The sequence below is a fragment of the Alexandromys fortis genome, unplaced genomic scaffold, assembly GCF_014885135.2.
Source record: "Alexandromys fortis isolate MF-2015 unplaced genomic scaffold, M_Fortis_MF-2015_v1.1 scaffold_0, whole genome shotgun sequence".
Classification (NCBI taxonomy): domain Eukaryota; kingdom Metazoa; phylum Chordata; class Mammalia; order Rodentia; family Cricetidae; genus Alexandromys; species Alexandromys fortis.
The window spans coordinates 22,251,418-22,271,071 of NW_026067949.1; the positions used below are offsets into that span (position 1 = coordinate 22,251,418).

Genomic DNA, 19,654 nt, shown 5'->3' on the forward strand with positions numbered 1-19,654 from the left:
CTAAGTCTTACCTAGTTTGTGGGCAGGACATTATAGCAACCAAAAGCAGACTAGCAGTCCATGGAAGAAGTAATGGCCCGATGCCTAATTACAGCGCCCTCTCCCTGTCCTAATTACAGGTATGGGAAGTTTCTCCCATAGAAAACAGAGTAGAAACTGGGGAAGACAGTTTAGGTAAAGTGCTTGCCACCTGCACAAGAGGACCTGAGTTAGAGCCCCAGCAGTCATGAGAAAATGGTAATCCCAACACTGTAAGAGACAAGAAGATCCTTGGGACTCAATGGCCAGTTACCGTAAACTAATCAAGTTCCAGGCCATCATCTATTATCTTGGAGCCATTAAGAATGTACTGCGCGAGTTCGAGACCAGCCTGGTCTACAAGAGCTTGTTCCAGGACAGGCTCCAAAACCACAGAGAAACCCTGTCTCGAAAAAAAACAAAAAAAAACAAACAAAAAAAAAAAAGAATGTACTGCGCATCCAGAGGACCCTAGTTGAGGTCTTAGCATCCTCACAAGGCTGTCTCCAATACCAGTTCCAAAAAGATCCAATGCACCTGCCTCCACAGGTACCTACACTAGTGTGCACATTCCTACACACACACACACACACACACACACACACACACACACACTCGTATACCTTAAATAAATAGGTGAGGGCTGGAAAGATGACTCAACAGTTAAGAGGACATGGTGGTGCACACTTTTAATCCCAGTACTAAGGAGGCAGAAGTAGGTGGATCTCTGCAAGTTCAAAGCCATCCTGGTGTACAGAGTGAGTTCCAAGACAGCCATGGCAACACAAAGAAAAAAAGTGCTATTTTTCTTCTGAAGAACATAAGTTCAGTTCCCAGCACAACTGGTTGGTTGTGTGGCTCATCCAGCTCCAGGGGATTCAGTGCCCTCTTCTGGCTTCCACATGCACTCACCCACACACGACATACATTTACACAGACAGACAGCCACAAGCATGTACACACACACACACACACACACAGAAAACTAGGCACAGAGGTACACACCTTTAATTTCAGCACTTAGAAGGCAGAGGCAGGCGATCTCTCTCAGTTCAGGGACAGCCTTATATATAAAGAGAGGTCCAGGCCAGGCCAACCAAGGCTACATAGTAAGACCCTGCTCAAAAAACCAACCAAACAAAACAAAAAACAAGAAGCAAGGCAGATGGCACCTGATGGATAATCCCCAAGGCTGAGCTCTGGTCTCCACATACATGGGAGTGCACACACATACAGGGGTGGAGAAGAGGGAGAGAGCCACAAGCAACCCTGGCCTAAAACTGTCTCAGAAGTCATCCTTGCAGCCTTGACCAACCAGCCTCAGTATCACAGCCCAGAAGGAATCACACACAGAGGACTGTGGCAGCTGATGGCAGGGAGACCAGGTGAGAACAGACTGAGCTGCCACCCGAGGGAGATGCAAAGGGGGGAGGTGTGACTTCAGACATCTTCTCTGAGCAGCATTTTCAGTCTGTTGAAGACTTTAATTAAACTTTCCACAAATGTTACATCCTGCCTTATTCTACTAATATTTTCTCCCAAGTTCTCATTAGATAATCTCTACAAACTGGTTTAAAGGTAGAAGAGCTTCACCAGGACGACTTACCGTCATTCACCATCCTCCTGTAGCTGGACATGAGAGTTTTCTGCAGTGTTTCCTATTAAAACTAATGCTTTGGGGAATATTTTTATAAAGTGTTTTTCTGTGCTTAAAATTATTTAAGATAAAATCTCAAATGTACAACTACTAAGGAAAGAAAACATTTTTGTACAAATTTTGTGAAAATAAGATTTTTAAAAAAGATCTAGTGGGGGAAAAGATGGTTTAGTAGCTGAGAGCACTGGCTGCTCTTCCAAAGGTCCTGAGTTCGATTCCCAGCAACTGCATGGTGGCTCACAACCATCTGTAATGAGATCTGGTGCCCTCTTCTGGTGTTCAGGTGTACATGCAGACCGAACACTGTATACACGATCTATACTTCAAGAATGAGGCACTGTTTTTTTCTTTTCAAGCAAATGTATGGGTTGAATTAAAAGAGGACAGGGAGGGCTGGGTGTGCGGATATGCACCTGGAAGAGACTGACACAGGACTGCCTCAAGTCTGAGACCAACCTGCATTACAGAATGAATACCAGACTAACTAGGGCTCCACAACAAGACTCAAACAAAACAAAACAAAACAAACAGAAGAGGGCAGACTTTCTTTCTGGAAAGCGTTGTTACTCAGACCAGTAATGAATGGACACAAAATGTAGAGCTCTGGGTACAGATCCACGGTAGAGTGCTATCTTGCATGTACAAGGGCTCTGGATTCCATGTCTAGTATGTATTCTCACATGTAAGAATACTTTTAAAGATTAAGTGTATATTAAATCTGTTTTCATAGTACCTAATAAAATGGACTTCTGCAGCAATGAAGAACCTTGCCATTTCTGCCCTGGGTGCACTTTTCTAGCAGGGCTCTGAGCAGTGACCCTCTCAGAGAGCCACAAATGCACAAAGATTCTTAAAGAAAAACAGTAAGTAAGACTTCTGATGCACACCTGTGGCTAGAATTGACACCTAGAACACTTACTCCCATTCCTCCGTTTACATGAAAACACTTTTTAGCAAATAGAGACAATAGTGACCAGAGTATTTTCTCTAAACAGACTATAATTTTGCCACAAAAGACTAGAGATAGCTCAGCAGTTACAAGCACTTGCTGCTCCTTCCAGACAACCTGGGTTCAGTTCCCACCGCCCACATGGTAGCTCACAACCATCAGTAACTCCATTTCAAGAGTATTTGATGCTCTCTTCTGACCTCCACAGGCACATGCATACATACAGGTAAAACACTGATAAACATAAAATAAAATTATTTAAAAAAAAAAAACGAATTACAAGAACCACAAGAATCTTCAGCTGCAGTAGGCCCCACGCTTACCTGTGTGGGCAGAAGACTCCAGTTCTGCTTACTCCGGATCTGGCTGTCCACTAAGTCACCGTCACATATGCTGTCTGCCGCCCGGCTTAAAAGCATCAAGTGCTTTTTCATGTCACCCCTGCAGAGAAGAGCCAGTCTGGGTTACAGCACCCTCCACCCCAGCCGTTCTGCACAAGCACTTGCCTCTGTAGTGCTGGAAGATCCTGATCTACCCCAGTGTCCTCAGTGCTTACCCTGCAGCCACAGGCTTTACATGGACATAGTTCTCCTGAACAAAGAGGGGGGCTATGGAATAGTCATGGAAAAAGAGATCCGATTTGTCCATCAGTGACATGTGAGCAGTCTCCTCTCCAGCTGCAAACACCTTCCGGGCAACATCAAAGGGGCCCTGCCAAGAAGGGGCACAAAATGACTGAATGACCAAAACCTAATACTGGTAAAGAGATGAGCAACAGGAACCTTCACTGCCTGCTGAGGAGATAGCACAGCACTTTGGGGGTCCCAAATGAACAGCTTAAGGCACCTTTATCAATATCTGGAAGTACTAAGATGTCCTTCAGTAACCAAACGTGTAAATAAACTAATACACGTCTAGGCCTTGGACTATTACTACTCAATGATTTTAATAAAAAAATACCAGCTAGGAATGTTGGGATCTGTCATCCCAGCAATTGAGAGATGGAGTTCAAGGTCAGCCTCAGCTGCACACTGTCTAGAAGCCAGCCCCACTGAGCACAGGCCACACAATCTCAAAAAACCAAATACACTAAAAGGACAGGGAAAGGAAAGAACAGTTGGTCAGTCCATCAGAAGACAGGACAGAGCCTACAATGTACACAAATGTACTCTATGTGTGAAAGGAGTCAATCTCCAAAGGCTACATGCTATATGATTCTCACTATATAATACTCTGGGAAAGGCAAAACTATGGAGATGGAAGAGCCAGGCGGTGGAGGTGCACACCTTTAATCCCAGCACTCAAGAGGCAGAGGAAGGCAGATCCCTGTGATTTTGATGCCAGCCTGGTCTACAAAGTTAAATTCCAGGACAGCCAAGGCTACATAGAGAAAACCTGTCCTGAAAGGGAGGAGGGAAAAAACACTTATGGCTCTAATTATAATTTCTGACTAGTAAAACAGAGCACAGAGGCAACCGATAGAGACCCCTAGCTGTGGAGTTAAACTAAACTGTCTGAAATACACAATTCCCAGCAGTAAAAACCTTACAGGCCATGAATGCATGCAGAAGGTATGCTGATGAAGCATGGGTCTCACTTAAAACATTCCTTTCTCAGAATCTGCAACAGACAAGGACTATGCCTGCGGGAAAGCTCACTGTCCCACTGTCTACAGGTCTGACAAGTCCTTGGGCTCCACAGGTCCAACACAGGAGTGCATTATGTCTACAAAGCTAGTACAAGCAGAACAAGAAACATTCAATTTCATAACTAAGAAATGGGAACACATTTTACCAGTTTGATGTCCTTCTTGGCCCTCTGAGAATCAGTCTTGGCTTGGTCATACGTTAGTGCCTTACTTTGTGCACACCACATACTCATATTATGTAAAACCTACAAGAAACATAAATAAGACAATGTCAGAATGAGAAAGGGCTACTATTCTCCTACCCTGTACAAGTTTGAAGAATGAGGGGGCAAAGGAATTAACAATCAAGAGCTGGGGAGATAGCTCAGCAGTTAAGAGCATATGGTAGCTCACAGCCATCTGTAATTTCAGGGCCAAGCATTCTAATGCCCGCTTCTGGCCTCTGCCAATACTAGGCACACAAGTAGTGCACACTTACATGCAGACAAAACGCCCATACACACAAAAGAATAAAATTACAAGAGTAACAACTGACACATAATATATACCTAACTCACCTGTCTGACATCTTGATTCGCTCCCAAAATTATTTCATTCATGGCTGGAGGGGGGATCTTAAAACCCTCTTTAAATGCAATAGACAGCATCGCACTCTGAAATTGACAAGGAAGGACGTTGTCACTGGCCTTTTTAACTCATAGCATCTAAGATTCTATTAAAATACTTGTGAGATACCTTTGAAAACTGACCCAAGTTTTCACTTAGCAATCATTGCATCTTGGATAAACTTCACTGGCTACAATATTGATGCTGCCTAAAGTTGAAATCAACCTTTATGTAAAGATGATAATGACATTTAAAAAGAAACTCTGAACCAGTGCGCTGGCTAGTGTTATGTAAACCCAACACAAGCTATAATCATCTGAGACAAGCAAAGGGGATTGAGAAAACACCTCCATAAGATCCAGCTGTAAGGCATTTTCTTAATTAGTGATCGATGGGGGAGGGCCCAGTCCACTGTGGGTGGTGCCATCCCTGGGTTCTGTAAAAAAGAAGGTTGAGCAAGTCATGAGGAGCATCACTCCTCCATGGTCTCTACACCAGCTCCTGCATCGAGGAAGGTTCCTGCTTTGTGTGAGTTCCTGTCTTGACTTCCTTCTATGGTACAGTGATGTGAAAATGTAAGCAAAAAAAAAAAAATCCTCTTCAATGGAAGAATGGATGAAGAAAGTATGGAATATATATATATTAGAGTACTATTCAGCAGTAAAAAACAAGGACTTCTTGAATTTTGCATACAAATGGATGGAAATAGAAAACGCTATCCTGAGTGAGGTAAGCCAGACCCAAAAAGAGGAACATGGGACGTACTCACTCATATTTAGTTTCTAGCCATAAATAAAGGACATTGAGTCTATAATTTGTGATCCTAGAGAAGCTAAATAAGAAGGTGAACCCAAAGAAAAACATATAGGCATCCTCCTGAATATTAACCTTCAACAGGCGATGAAAGGAGACAGAGACAGAGACCCACATTGGAGCACCGGACTGAAATCTCAAGGTCCAAATCAGGAGCAGAAGGAGAGAGAGCACGAGCAAGGAACTCAGGACCGCGAGGGGTGCACCCACACACTGAGACAATGGGGATGTTCTATCAGGAACTCACCAAGGCCAGCTGGCCTGGATCTGAAAAAGCATGGGATAAAACCAGACTTGCTGAACATAGTGGACAATGAGGTCTACTGAGAACTCAAGAACAATGGCAATGGGTTTTTGATCCTACTGCACGTACTGGCTTTGTGGGAGCCTAGGCAGTTTGGATGCTCACCTTACTAGACCTGGATGAAGGTGGGTGGTCCTTGGACTTCCCACAGGTCAGGGAACCCTGATTGCTCCTAGGGCTGATGGGGGGGGGGGGGATTGATGGGGGGAGGGAGAGGGAAATGGGAAGCGGTGGAGGGGAGGAGGCAGAAATCTTAGATAGAAAGAAAGAAAGATAGATAGATAGATAGATAGATAGAAAGAAAGAAAGATAGAAAAAACTGAAAAAAAAAAAAAAAGGAACCAGGAGGGGGGCATAGAAAACATCCCTGTTAAAATCTGCATATCTGAATTTCTGCTCTAAGCTTCTCCCAGCACAAATGAATAAAGGTAATAATTTTGTAAAAAAAAAATATATATATATTCCTTTCCTCCCCAGGTTGTTTTTGGTCACCTTGTTCATCACAGCAATAGGAACCCTAAGGCAGTTAGCAAGATCACTCGGTGGGTAAAGGCACTTCCCATCACACCTGAAGCCTGAGACTGATCCCTAGACCCTACATGGTAAAAGGAGAGAACGGCCACCCAAAGGATGCCCTCTGACCTCCACATGTATACCCTATTGTACATGCATGAGCTCACATATGTGTGCACATGGACACACAGAGACACACACCAAATAAATGGTTTTTTTTTTTTTCATTTTTTTTTTAATTATAATCATCATACCTTAATCTGTTCAACCCGAGGTCTTTGGAAACGAAGATCAAAACAATAATGAACCAAAGAGCGAATTTTGGGATGATTTCTATCATTGCACATACAAATGATAGGAATTTTAGTATGCTTTATCAGGCCTATGAGTTCCTAAAAGGCAAATTGGGAACATAAAAATCATTACTTTAATACTATTTAATATATTTTAGTATTTTTTTAAAAAGCCCTCAAATGCTATAACCCATAGTTCTTAATCTAAAAACCAACAGTAAAGAAAGATATAATGCTGTCACCTGAATGCCGCCCCTGTCCTCAGTGCCTGCCATGCCATCAACCTCATCCATGATGAGAGCATGCTTCGAGCTTACCGAAGGGGCTGCTCCGCCTGGCCAAGGGTGAGACAGGACAAAGACACAGGAACAATGTTCAAACTGCTATTCTGCAGAAAGTTCTAAACATATTTTACGTTTCAAAAGCTGCAAGTGTTAAACCATGAGAAGAAATTCTCCCAACCCTTCCACAGTCCCAGTTTCTCTTCCCAGCAGCGCCCTTACAATGTGTACCTTGTGGTTCTTCACTTAATAATTTGTGGTCATTGATCCATTCCCCCTCCCATCCATCCATCCATCCATCCATCCATCCATCCATCCATCCATCCCACTTCCTTTTTCTTAAAATTTACTTATTTCCAGGCAGTTGTGGCACACACCTTTGATCCCAGCATTTGGGAGGCAGAGGCAGGTGGATCTCTGTGAGTAGGCCAATCTCATCTACAGAGTGAGTTCCAGGACAGCCAAGGCTACACAAAGAAACCCTGTCTCAAAAACAAAAATCTAATAATAAAAAGATTTATTTTATGTATATGGGTATTTTGTATGCATACATGTCTGCATACCAGAAGAGGGAATGTTCAACCTCAAGAACATTTCCTTTTTAATGTAATTTGATATTCTACTTTATAAATGTATAATTTAGTTTATTAATGAAATCTAAATACTTCCAAGCTTTTGCTATGTCATACTTATATTTAAATATCCCCATATGTATGTATGTGTCTATGTGTGTCTGTGTCTATAGTGTGTGTGTTTATACCATTGTGCACATATTAAAGTATAACAACAGCTAAATTCCAGAAACTGGAATTCAGAAATTATGTATGATTTAAACTTAAAGAAAATGCCAAAATCCCAGCACTCGGGAGGCAGAGGCAGGCGGGTCTCTTGTGAGTTCGAGACCAGCCTGGTCTACAAGAGCTAGTTCCAGGACAGGCTCCAAAGCCACAGAGAAACCCTGTCTCGAAAAAAAACAAACAAACAAACAAAAAAAACAAAAAAAGAAAATGCCAGATTGCTTATGAGTTGTATTAATACTTCCACTAGTCATATACAAAAAGTAACATGGAGAGATAGCTGTCAGTACAGCGTTTGCACTGCAAACAGAAGAACCTGAGTTCAAACCCTATAATACATAAAAACTCTTGGGTATGGTGATGCACACGTCACACACACACACAAACAGAAAAAGACTGTGAGAGAAAGGACTTTTTCTGAGCAACTTTCAACAAGTAATTTCCAGCATTAAAAATACCAAGGTTCCAAATAAAATACCAACAAAAAAAAAAAAAAAAAAAAAAACAAAGTTCTGAGTAATTCTCCACAGGCATGTGGATCCTTAACTAATACATCTTCACTAGTCACAACCTGAATACCATCAGCCCTTCCACAGATGTGATATCATCTAGCTCGAATGGGCCCCTCATCCTTCAAGGCTTTTTGAACAAATACATCCTTTTACTGGTAGATTACAGAATGCCCCAATCAACCACAGGCCTTACAAAGGCCTTTTGACCTCATATATCACATTTATTTTCCATACCCCTTTATGGGATTCACCTGCCAATTGTGTAAAATCACATACAAAATGCAAACTGTGTTACTATGCACACAATTTTCTCACATTCTCAGAGCCCCCTAAGACTTAGGAGGGTAGTAACCACCGCTCAGGACAGCCCAGGATGCCTACACACACTGAAACACATCCACAGCTGCAGTTCAAAAGGACACATACTTGTATAAAAGCCTTTGATGCTGGTGTTGTTCAATGACTCAGCAACAACTGCTTTCAAACTGTTTTTACTCCGAGTATCACTTGCATTTAATTCCACGTAACTGTAGCCCAATTCCTAGTAAAAATATTGGAAATTGTTACTATCACAGTGCAAATGACCCTCGGAGGGGGGGTCATAATTAAGGAACACAGTTTCTAAATCACATAAAAAACACAAGTAAAAATATTAAATATGATACAAATAAACAAATTTAATATTCTTCATAGTTTAGAGATTCTTAAAACACCAAACAGACATACAACACACACAGAAGTTTGCTCTTAAGACCACAGCTGGTAAGCTAGGCACAGTGACTCACCCCGGGCTATCAGACCATCTGCCACAGCAGCACAGTGTCAAATAACCCTTTACTTAATAATGGTCCTGAAGAACAAGAGTAGGAATGCAAGGAGGGCACCAGGGCACAGACACAGAAGGTCAGACTAATGCTAGACAAGGGGCACAGAGGAAAGCATGGTACACACAGGGCTCTACACTGCCTGCAGCTACGGCATCTACTGGGGGCTTAGGAACACTTCCTCCATCTTTAAGAGAAAATAGATGTATAACAATAGCCAATAGAATAATAGGTTTGGGGCAGTTGTTAGTTTTCTTTGGTTTTTCTGAAACATTCTATGTGTCCTGGAACTCACTACGTAGACCAGACTGGCCTTGAATTTAGACTGTCCCCTGTCTCCCCAGTGCTGGAATATAATAGATAGGCATGCACCTCCACGCCCAGCCAGAATAATAGTGTTTCTTAGAGGATGGAGTGACAAACAACACTAGAGCCAAAGAACTCGCTAGGAAAATATACACACAAGGTTTACACACAGCACACATGCACACAAGAGCTATGTAATCACTGCAAGGTTTTACGTTTCCAACCACACCCACCTGACACACAAGAGAAGCTGTAGTGGTTTTGCCAACACCCGGAGGGCCAGACAGCAATGCTGCCTTGAAACTGGAACCATCATCTTTGCTGGAAAGTTTGCCAAATTTTGCTGCTAGAGGAAAATAAGTTCCAGAGCATGAACATGCACCATCTAGCAGACTCTAGGACACAGGATCATTCATAAACTGCCCAAAAGCATCCCAAAGCACAGAGGGACAGGGCAGACCTCCCCACTACTGAAGCACATCACACACGTAACTGAGCTTTAGGACGCTCTGCCAATGCGTACCTCAGCTCCATGCCTTTCCCTCATGGGCCCTGAGCACTCTCCACGGTCTCTCACAGGCCTTCGGATCTTGGGACTGGTCATTCTTTCTGCCCAGTATCACACACCTAGCTATCTACTTGAGCTCCAAGTCTCCTCCAGAGCTCACATCCTCTTTCCTGACCACACCAGCATCCCCAGAGCTCCCTGGACTTACCCTACAGTAGTACTTGGCACATGCATTTAATAACTGGCTCTCCGGGAGCTCCACCAGAACCTAGTACTGCACTTGGGCTCTGAATAGGTTTCTCAATAAATACTTGCTGACAGATAAATGGATCAACCATGAGCCTTTTGCCCATGTGTGCAACTGAGCCTTACATGCGACAGACACATAAAATGACAAGTTGTGAAATCACCGTGTTTCTTCTCTTCGGGAGAACTCTTATGCCAGTTTCTGAGCCAGCGCAGCAGTTTGTGGGCACAGCTCTGGTCACCTTGCTGTCCGATTATGTGCTTGAGCGAGGTGGGCTTGTACTTGTCCACCCAGAGCAGGCTCTCCACTTTGTTCCCGCTGCTGTCCTCAGCCAGACCCTGAGCCCTGCTGTTGCCAGACATCTTCTTGACCTCGTGCTCCGTGAAGTCCAGGCCCCTCCGAAACACATGTGCTTCCTTCTTCACGGCCTTCGCCGGGCTGCACTTTTGGGGAGTCAGTTTGCTCTTTTTAGACTCTGACTCCTTCTTGGTTGGACTAATTTTTCTTTTTCCTTGGTCATTTTTTTGGGGTGTTTTCCCCAATTTGGACTTTTCTTTCTTCATCTGAAGAGGGAAGAAGAGTAAAAAAACCTGAAATGCAGAAGACTTCTATCCTGCTACACATACCCCAGAGGCAAGGTGACATAGTCAAGTGAGCTACTCCACCTAGGCTGCTCCTGTCACAATGGACTATGCAGTGCGCAGTCACCACTTCCCACACTTCACAAACATCACAGCATGTACAGAAAGCCAAGAATGTGGTGGTCATTTTTAAAATGGAAAGATGGGGCCATGGGGTAAACAACAACTGCTTGTTTTAAAGTTTCTTGACTACATAAAGCTAATGTTTCCTCAAAAACTTGTATATACAAAGTCAGAGCAGCACTGTATTGGATGGTACACACACATTATAACCATAAGATGAAAGAACCCAAATATCCACTGAGGAACTTAGCATAAACAAAAATTTACTGCGATCCACACAATGGGACTGAATAGTAATACATACTACAACTTGGTATGCTGTGAAGCCATTACAAAAAGTGAAAAGGCTAAAAACAAAAAGCCACACATGGTATGATTTTACTTATATTAAATGTCCAAATTAGGGAAATCTATAAAACAAAGAACAGTATAGTGACCGCCAGACAGAGGTATAACAAGCAACTATGAATAAGTAGAGAATTTACTTTTGGAGGCAATGACACAGTGTTTGGAATCAGATGCAGTAACTGGGCTAACAAGATGGCTCAGTGGGTTAAAAGGTGCTTGCCACCAAGCTTAAAGTCCCAAGTTCAATCCTCAGAAGCTACATTGTGAGAGAACCAACTCAAGCAAGTTATCCTCTGACCTCCACATGCATGCCATGTGCCCAAACACACAAAATACATACAATCAAAAATAAATAAATGTATCTTTAGTTAGATAGTGACGATCAATGCACTGGTATGAATTGTGCTTTTAAAAGGTGACTTTTAAGGAATGTAAGTAATATTTTAATTTCTAAAACAGTTAAATGTCTTCCAGTAATGCTAGACCTTATGAATTACCATTTAATGTAGTGACATTTAATTTGTATTTCAATAAATAAAGCTCGCGTGAGGATCAGAAGAGTAAAACAGCCACACTGGCCAGCCTTACAGACCAGGCAGCAGTGGCACACACCTCTAATCCCAGTAGCCACACTAGATTGCCAAGGCGGTAGTGGTGCACGCCCTTAATCACAGATCTAGAGAGGATTATAAAACAGGAGACAGCTCTCAGTCTTAGTCTCATTCTGAGGTTCCTGGAGGCAGGGTCACCATTTTTGGACTGAGGTTGAGGTAAGAGCCAGTGGCTGGCTGCTTTGCTTTTCTGGTCTACAGGTTGAACCCCAATATCTGCCTATGAGTTTTTATCAATTTAAGGGAAAACATTTCTGGAGATTCAAGGTAACTGTCCACTTACAGAAAAAAAAGTCATCAGTTACAAAATAGGAAATCATTCCACTCATGGAGAAGACCAGCAGACACTATCTCAACCAAGTAATCAAGACATGTCAACATCATGAACATGAGACACACCAAAAAGAACACAGTATCACCCTGCGTTATTCTTGCCAAACTGGGCAGAACAATCTACCCTTGGGTGGAGGAGGCTGAGACAGCACAAGCCAATGGAGTGTAGGATCCTGGAGCAGAGAGAGGGCAACAGGAACAATATGCAGTTGGCCATGAAACAGCAACATTTATTCCCTAGTGGTGGCACTGGACCATGGTCACAGAATCCACACCATCCCCTGGGACTTTTCTCCTGGAATAAACTGGTCACGCTGGTGCTCCAGGCACTCCTGTGTCCTGCGGTGACGGCAGGTGGAGAGCAGAACGAGTGTGAGAGCACCAGGAGATGCAAACACACACTGACAGGGTTCAGACGCAGTGGCAGCTTGGAAGACTGCGTCCATCCTGTCCTTGTGTGTCCCCCTCCCCCGCCTACTCTACTGTTGAAAACCAATAGAGACTAGTTTCTGTCATAATGGAAAACTCCTAATAGAGTTTTCACTAAAGATGCTGATAAACTCCTCTTTAAAAAACAAAACAGAAAACGAAACCTTCAGGCAGTAACATTTATAATAAAGTCAATACAAGAATACAAAATATGAACTGAGGACATAGCTCAGCAGTTAAAAGCACTTACTTTTCGTGCAGGACCTGAGTTCAGTTCCCAGAACCCATGTCAGGTAGCTCACAACTGCCCATAACTCTATTTCCAGGGAAAGATGTCCTCTTCTGGCCTCTGTAAGCACTGCATTCATGTGCATGTGAACACACACAAAAAAAATTTTAACGGTGTGGTCAGGTGTGGTGGCATGTGCCTTTAATCCCAGCATTCCAAAGCAGAGGCATGTGGATCTCTATGAGTTTGAGGTCAGCCTGGCCTACATATCTCGCTCCTTACCAACCAAGACTAAGTAAATTGCTTCAATCTTTTAAAAAAATATATGGAAAATAAGTATGAGTAGATGTTACACAGAACACACTGTTTGCTACCTTCCCTCTCTCTTCCTCTGAGAGACATCCTGAGACACAATCTTCCAGAGCAAGAGGAAGTAAGGTGAATTCACTTGTGGTACAGGGGCATTTGATCTTCTAGCTAACAATACTGTCTATTATGCATCTCCATCAAACAGGAGATTTATATGCCAACCTCATTAAACCAGGTTTGTCTTATACACACCTCAGCTTCAGCAGCTATTTCATACTTGGATTTCTTGCCTGGCATAGTTCGAATCAGATCCAACAGACCATCTTCATCAAGGATTTTTGTTCCCAGAGCTGCTGCCTGTTGATTAAAATACAAGTCATCAGAACTCCACCCAAATCACTTTTCTGTAGAGGAAAATTTATTTTAAGGCCTACTGGTAGATGAAGAGCCATATTGCAAATATGAATAACACTAGAATTTAATTATTTTTAAGATTTTATTTTATGTCTATGAGTGTTTTGCTCATCTGTGTGTCTATGTACCATGAATGTGCCTAGTAACCAAGAAGATCTAAAGTTGGCTTTGGATTCCCTGGAACAAAAAAAAATCACCAGTTATCACTATGGATGAAATCCAGTACTCTAGTATGGATACATGAGTCATGAGAGAGGTTTTAAAGCTCTGTTTTTCTAGTTTAATTCCCCTTTTGTACTGGAGTATAAAATGTATAGAGAATTAAACATTGATGATTTCGGTACTCACTGGACCGCCCTCCTGGTACTGCTCTATGGTTTCTGTTTTACTATCTTTCACACATCTTCATATTCTTTAATTATATTTGTAATCCCCACGCCCCTACCCTGGCAAGGAGTGTTTTTGTCCAGGCTGCCCCCCGACAATTCTGTTGTTAATTCTTTGATTTTTCTGTTTGTTTTGGGAGTACGCGTGATAAAGAACATTAAAAATATAAATGACAGCCGGGCGATGGTGGCGCATGCCTTTAATCCCAGCACTCGGGAGGCAGAGGCAGGCGGATCTCTGGGAGTTCGAGACCAGCCTGGTCTACAGAGCTAGTTCCAGGACAGGCTCCAAAGCCACAGAGAAACCCTGTCTCGAAAAAAAAAAAAAAAATGACAGTGAAAGTACAAAGTCCAATGTGAAGCTCCACAATTTCAGACTGGTTATTATAACTATATGCAAGTTCCTCTGAGATATACAGATGGATAGTCTTTGAGTCTGGCTAATGTTACTACCTAATGTTTATTTGCAAATTCTTTACATACAGTTTTAATTTTTAAAAATTACCATTAAAACTGGGTGATAGTAGTGTATGCCTTTAATTCCCGCACTCAGGAGACAGAGGCAGGTGGAGCTCTGTGAATTCTAGGCCAGCCTGGTCTACAGAACTAGTTCCAGAACAGTTACGGCTGTTGCACAAAGAAATCCTGCCTTGAAAAAAACAAAACAAAAACAAAAAACAAAGCTACACAGAGAAACCCTGGCCCAGGAAAAAAAACGAAAAACAACAAAACAAAACAAACAAAAACCTAACATTACAAAGGAAAAAATAGGGTGTGGGGTGTAATTCACTAGCTATGTGTGCTAGGTGCACCAGCAAAAGGACCTGAGTTCAAACACCCTACCTACATAAAAAGCTGGGTGTGGCTGCATGTGTACCTATAACTGCGACTGGCAAGTATAAAAAAACCTGGAACCAAAAACCAAAAACAAAAAAAAAAAAGAAACTATATGCTTCTATGTTAAAAAAAAATATTTTGAAAAGATTTAAACTAGAATACACAAAGAAAGTCAAGTAAACAGCAACTATGATTTCGATTAAAAAAACAAAATCACACCATGCGGTAGTGGGACACACCTTTAATCCCAGCACTCAGAAGACAGAGATAGATCTCTATGAGTTCGAGGCCAGTATGGTCTAGAGAGCGAGTTCCAGCACAGCTAGGGCTATTACACAGAGAAACCCTGTCGTCTCGACAGACAGCATGTATATGGTATGAGGAGAAGACAACACTGCAGGGTGAAGCCTTTCTCCTTTTCTTAGGAGTCACAAACAGCCTCACGCCACAGCAAGCAGGCACTACTGTGGGAAAAGCTGGCAGGACCCACCTTGTCACTCTTGGACTGTCCGCTGTCCCGGCCCATGACGAGATAGTTGGTTTTCTTGCTCACATTGCCTGTTACTTTCCCCCCATAACGTTCAATCAGAGACTTGGCTTCTTCCCGCTCAATGGACTCCAGCACGCCTGTGATCACAAATGTCAGGCCTTCCAAGCAATTTTCAGCTCCCTACAAAACCAAAATGTTCGAGCAGAGAGGAAATTACACTGTAGCTTTCCAAAGAAGTATCTGGCAGCCAAGCTGCAACAAGCTGACTCGTCTCACTCGACATAAATAACCCCAGCATGAAACCTGGCTGAGATTACAGCAGGACCTAAGGTAAATCCTGATGGATTCCTGCATAGCTAACATCTAACAGATAGCAAATGAACGAGCAAAAACACAGTTAGCAAAATTTAAATTACCCGTTCATGCATTCTCCACTTTTCATATTTAAATCAGTAATAAGCGTTCATAACTTGGTGTAAACATCAAATATAATCTGCCCACTGCCACTGTTGTTAAAAGGCTAGCTTTGGTTCTGGAGCTTCTCTCAAGTTGGAGCTCTCACCGTTCTCTCTGCTGATTACTCCTACTGAGAGTAAACCTAAGAAACTGCTTGATACATAAATGTCAGATCACAACATCCATCCCCACTGGAAAGAGAACTGGTCATCTAAGAGCTGACCAGGCTTCTCCTCACAAATCTCAACTGCAACTCTGTACGGTTAGTTTTTTAAATTTTTATAACAGATTGGCTACATTATACAAACACAATGGTCATTATACATGATGTGCCCTGCTCCATCTTACTCCTTAAATAGAATTGAGATTGGTAAAGACTAACAAAGTCTTGAGAAGAAGCTAAACAAAACTCGAAGCATACCCCAGCATAAGCTTGACTGTTCCCCCTCCACATAAAGAGCCTTTCTTGGAAGGAGAGAATAGTTAATTATTGACTCAGAAAGAATGTGGGAAATGGCTAACAGCATCTCTTCAGTTCCTCCATTTTTAGGAGTGAAATGAACAATTAAACCTTCTTGACAGACCCCAAATCATCCTGAGGAACTCCACATCAAGATGCTCCTCCATTTCAAACCCCAACCTACTGTCCAGAGTGCTCTCCCACTGAAGCACACAATGTAATTTTATTGACCCAGCCTAAGTCCTGCCAGCCTCCTTACCAAGTTCGTCCATTAGAGGACTCCTTCCTTTACAGCTCTGACTCCGGGAAACTAGGTGCAGCCTTGACCTCTGCAACTTTCCCTCAGCCTTGCTGTCACAGAAACACAGCAGTCCCCGAGGACACCATTTGGCCGAAAGTCCTCAAACAGGCACTTGTGTAATCTTTCAGTGCAAGGCTCGCCTCTTCTTCCAGCTCCTCTCCCTTCCCTCTGGCTACCTACCCTTTCTTCATTAGGGGGACTACTAATCTCCTATGTAGCCATGGACACCAAGCAAAATGAAATTAAATTTTTGTGTATATCGAACACATCTCCTCCCTTCTCAGAAGTCTCATGGTACAGCTAATTCTCCTTCCCTTTCTGAGAGGGTCCATATCTCATCAGCAAGAACACCTCAAGTTCCTCCTACCATTTCTACTTCACAACCAAACGTATAAAACTATCTGTCTGCATGTCACCGCATAGTCTTCAAGCCACTGCATCAGCTGTGCCCACTGCTCTCCTCAAACTGTCCTTGCGAAGTCGTCACTGAGGACCATTACTCATGCCCCCCATGCAACGGACAACTCCAGTCTTCTCTGCTGGGACTTTCACAGCACGGCAGACCACATCGCTCAATCACCTTTCTTGCCTGTGCTTCTCTGACTTCTCCCACATCTGTGCCCACTACTCGTCAGCCACATTGTGGTTTTCACCCCATTTTCATAAAGAGTCTGTGATAAGGCCTTCTTCTCAGTTTGCCAAAGTTTGTCGGATGACAGTGCTCCCTCTCAAACTTAGCTGTACACTAACACTACCCAGGTTCACAAGCAGTCATGCTTTTGTCTCGAGCTCCATTCCCAGTCACTTGTCTACTGAGCATCTCCACACGGATGGCACACACACATCTAAACCACAATATGGCCAACAACAATTTCATCATTATCTTCCCAAAATGGTTCTGCCTCGGTTTACTCAGATGCTTGTGCCACTGCCAGATCATTTCTGGTACCCATTCAGCCACACTTCTCACTTCCAAACATCTGTGACTTCAGTTCCAGGGGACCACTGCTCCCTTCTGGCTTCTGCAGGTACTACAAACACATGATGCACATACATGTAGGCAAAACTCCCATACACATAAAAGAAAAATACATAAATCTTCACACACATAAAAGAAAATGTCACTCCTTAGCACTTCCCACCATTCCTAAGTGATCACCTGTATCTTTTTCCACTCTAGCCATTTTAATCTATTCTCAGCAACCAAAATGATACTTTAAAAACTCATTCTCTTTGGGGCTTGGAGGATGGCTCAGTGGTTAAGTGCTCTCCCAGTGATTTTTTGGTTGGGGTCACCACATGAGTGACTGTCTTAGGGGTGGCAGCATTAGGAAGGTTGGGAGCCGCTATCTAAGTGATCCACCCAGGATCATAAGTGTTTCTCTACTATGTTCTCTAAGAGCACCGAGGACTTTTCTCTCAAGGCACACAACACAATTACTGTCAAATAATAATGTACTTACCAAGATTTCCCTTGAGCGCTGAGTACCAGGAAGGCAAAAGACACTGGCGATATCAGCAGGACATGGAAAAGCCCATCCCTTCTCAAGTTACTTATTATTTAATGGAAAATGTCTGTGTCCATCAGTGAGTCAGAATATGAATTCATAAGGAGGTAGCTGAGACTTTTCTGTTAATGGCTCACTAACTCTGCTGGAACACGAGGCAGAGTCCTGACAGAGTTGCACAATCATCATGACTCTTACCTTGGGTATTTCTTTGGAGCCCAGAGCTTTGGGACCTTCCCGATTTAAGAAGCTTCGATAAGCTTGATAATTAGTGCGCTTCTTTTCAGAATCTTCTGGACTTACAGACTTTGCACAGAGGGAAAGAAAAAAGAAATCATACAAAATTAAAATGTACCCAGAAAGAATTGTATATAATTCATTTATGTGTGTGTGTGTGTGTGTGTGTGTGTGTGTGTGTGTGTATAAATACATTTATTTCTGATTCAGAGATTCAGAGATACTGGGTGTGTCTAGCACATGTATATTGGAGAGGGCTCCCTAGATAACTTTTAGAACCTACTACAACACTGTATATTCCTATTTTATATTGTTTTAATTTAAAAGTAACTTCAAATCTCTTGAAGTAGACAAAATATTCATTTGTATAAATAAGTGATGTGACTAATAAGATAGTTAAGCTGGTTTTGAGTTAAATCAACTACTGCAGCTGATCCTAGAATCAAAGCCTGTTGTTGTTGTTGAGGAGGAGGAGACAGGAACTCACTGTGTAACCCTAGTTGGCCTGGAACTTACTACTAAACCAGGCCGACCTTGAACTCAGAGGTGTAGCTCTGCCTGCCTCCTGAGTGCTGATATTAGTGGTATATACCATCACATCTGGCCCCAACCCTACTAAACAATACCTCTCACCCATTAAAAGGTCCTTATCAAATTATAGTTGCTTAGACCATGTGCCTTGGGAAGCCGTTTGTTTGTTTGTTTGTTTGTTTGTTTGTTTATCGAGACAGGGTTTCTCTGTGGCTTTGGAGCCTGTCCTGGAACTAGCTCAGTAGACCAGGCTGGTCTCGAACTCACAGAGATCCGCCTGCCTCTGCCTCCCGAGTGCTGGGATTAAAGGCATGCGCCACCACCGCCCGGCTCGGGAAGCCATATTTTTAACAACCTTCAAAAGACAGTCCCATATATCAATTAAGAATATATTCATCTGTAACAGTAATTCTACTTTGTAAAAATCTGAAATAACTTTGGACAATCTGCCTGCCTGCCTGCCTTGTTGTTTGTTCTCTGACTGGGTCTCACTGTGTAGCTGAAGCTGGCTTTAAACTATCAGTCTTTCTTCCGCAGCTTCCCAAGTGCTGGGATTACAGGTATACACCACACAGGACTATAAAATAACTGATGCTTTTTCATTTACTAAGTCAGAATTATTTGACCAAGATCAACTGAATTTACTAAATTCTGATGTTCCTAAGCACAGGTTCTGAGATATTTCAAGTCCAACTTTGGAAAACACCATAACAATAACAGTATCACTTTTTAAACTTTGATTTCTGCCTCCCCCAAAATAGTCACCCTCTGCAAACTTCCCCCATGCATTTAGTG

The 19,654-nt window shown here is 42.6% G+C and overlaps 1 protein-coding gene across 3 annotated transcripts in view; it reads right to left on the minus strand.

Moving 5' to 3' along the window:
• The window catches only part of Rfc1 (replication factor C subunit 1), a 65,021-nt gene that overhangs the window by 7,411 nt on the left and 37,956 nt on the right, over nucleotides 1–19,654 (minus strand). For 2 of the 3 annotated variants that reach the window (XM_050149957.1, XM_050149955.1), the window contains exons 10-21: nucleotides 18,290–18,397; nucleotides 15,367–15,546; nucleotides 13,492–13,596; nucleotides 10,440–10,839; nucleotides 9,755–9,867; nucleotides 8,818–8,932; nucleotides 7,044–7,135; nucleotides 6,763–6,900; nucleotides 4,830–4,925; nucleotides 4,419–4,517; nucleotides 3,181–3,335; nucleotides 2,948–3,065 (exon numbers count right to left, since the gene is read on the minus strand). In XM_050149957.1, coding sequence (XP_050005914.1) covers nucleotides 2,948–3,065; nucleotides 3,181–3,335; nucleotides 4,419–4,517; nucleotides 4,830–4,925; nucleotides 6,763–6,900; nucleotides 7,044–7,135; nucleotides 8,818–8,932; nucleotides 9,755–9,867; nucleotides 10,440–10,839; nucleotides 13,492–13,596; nucleotides 15,367–15,546; nucleotides 18,290–18,397 — 1,719 coding nt within the window. The remainder of the gene's footprint in view (nucleotides 1–2,947; nucleotides 3,066–3,180; nucleotides 3,336–4,418; nucleotides 4,518–4,829; nucleotides 4,926–6,762; nucleotides 6,901–7,043; nucleotides 7,136–8,817; nucleotides 8,933–9,754; nucleotides 9,868–10,439; nucleotides 10,840–13,491; nucleotides 13,597–15,366; nucleotides 15,547–18,289; nucleotides 18,398–19,654) is intronic. The other variant, XM_050149954.1, reaches the window with a different exon arrangement.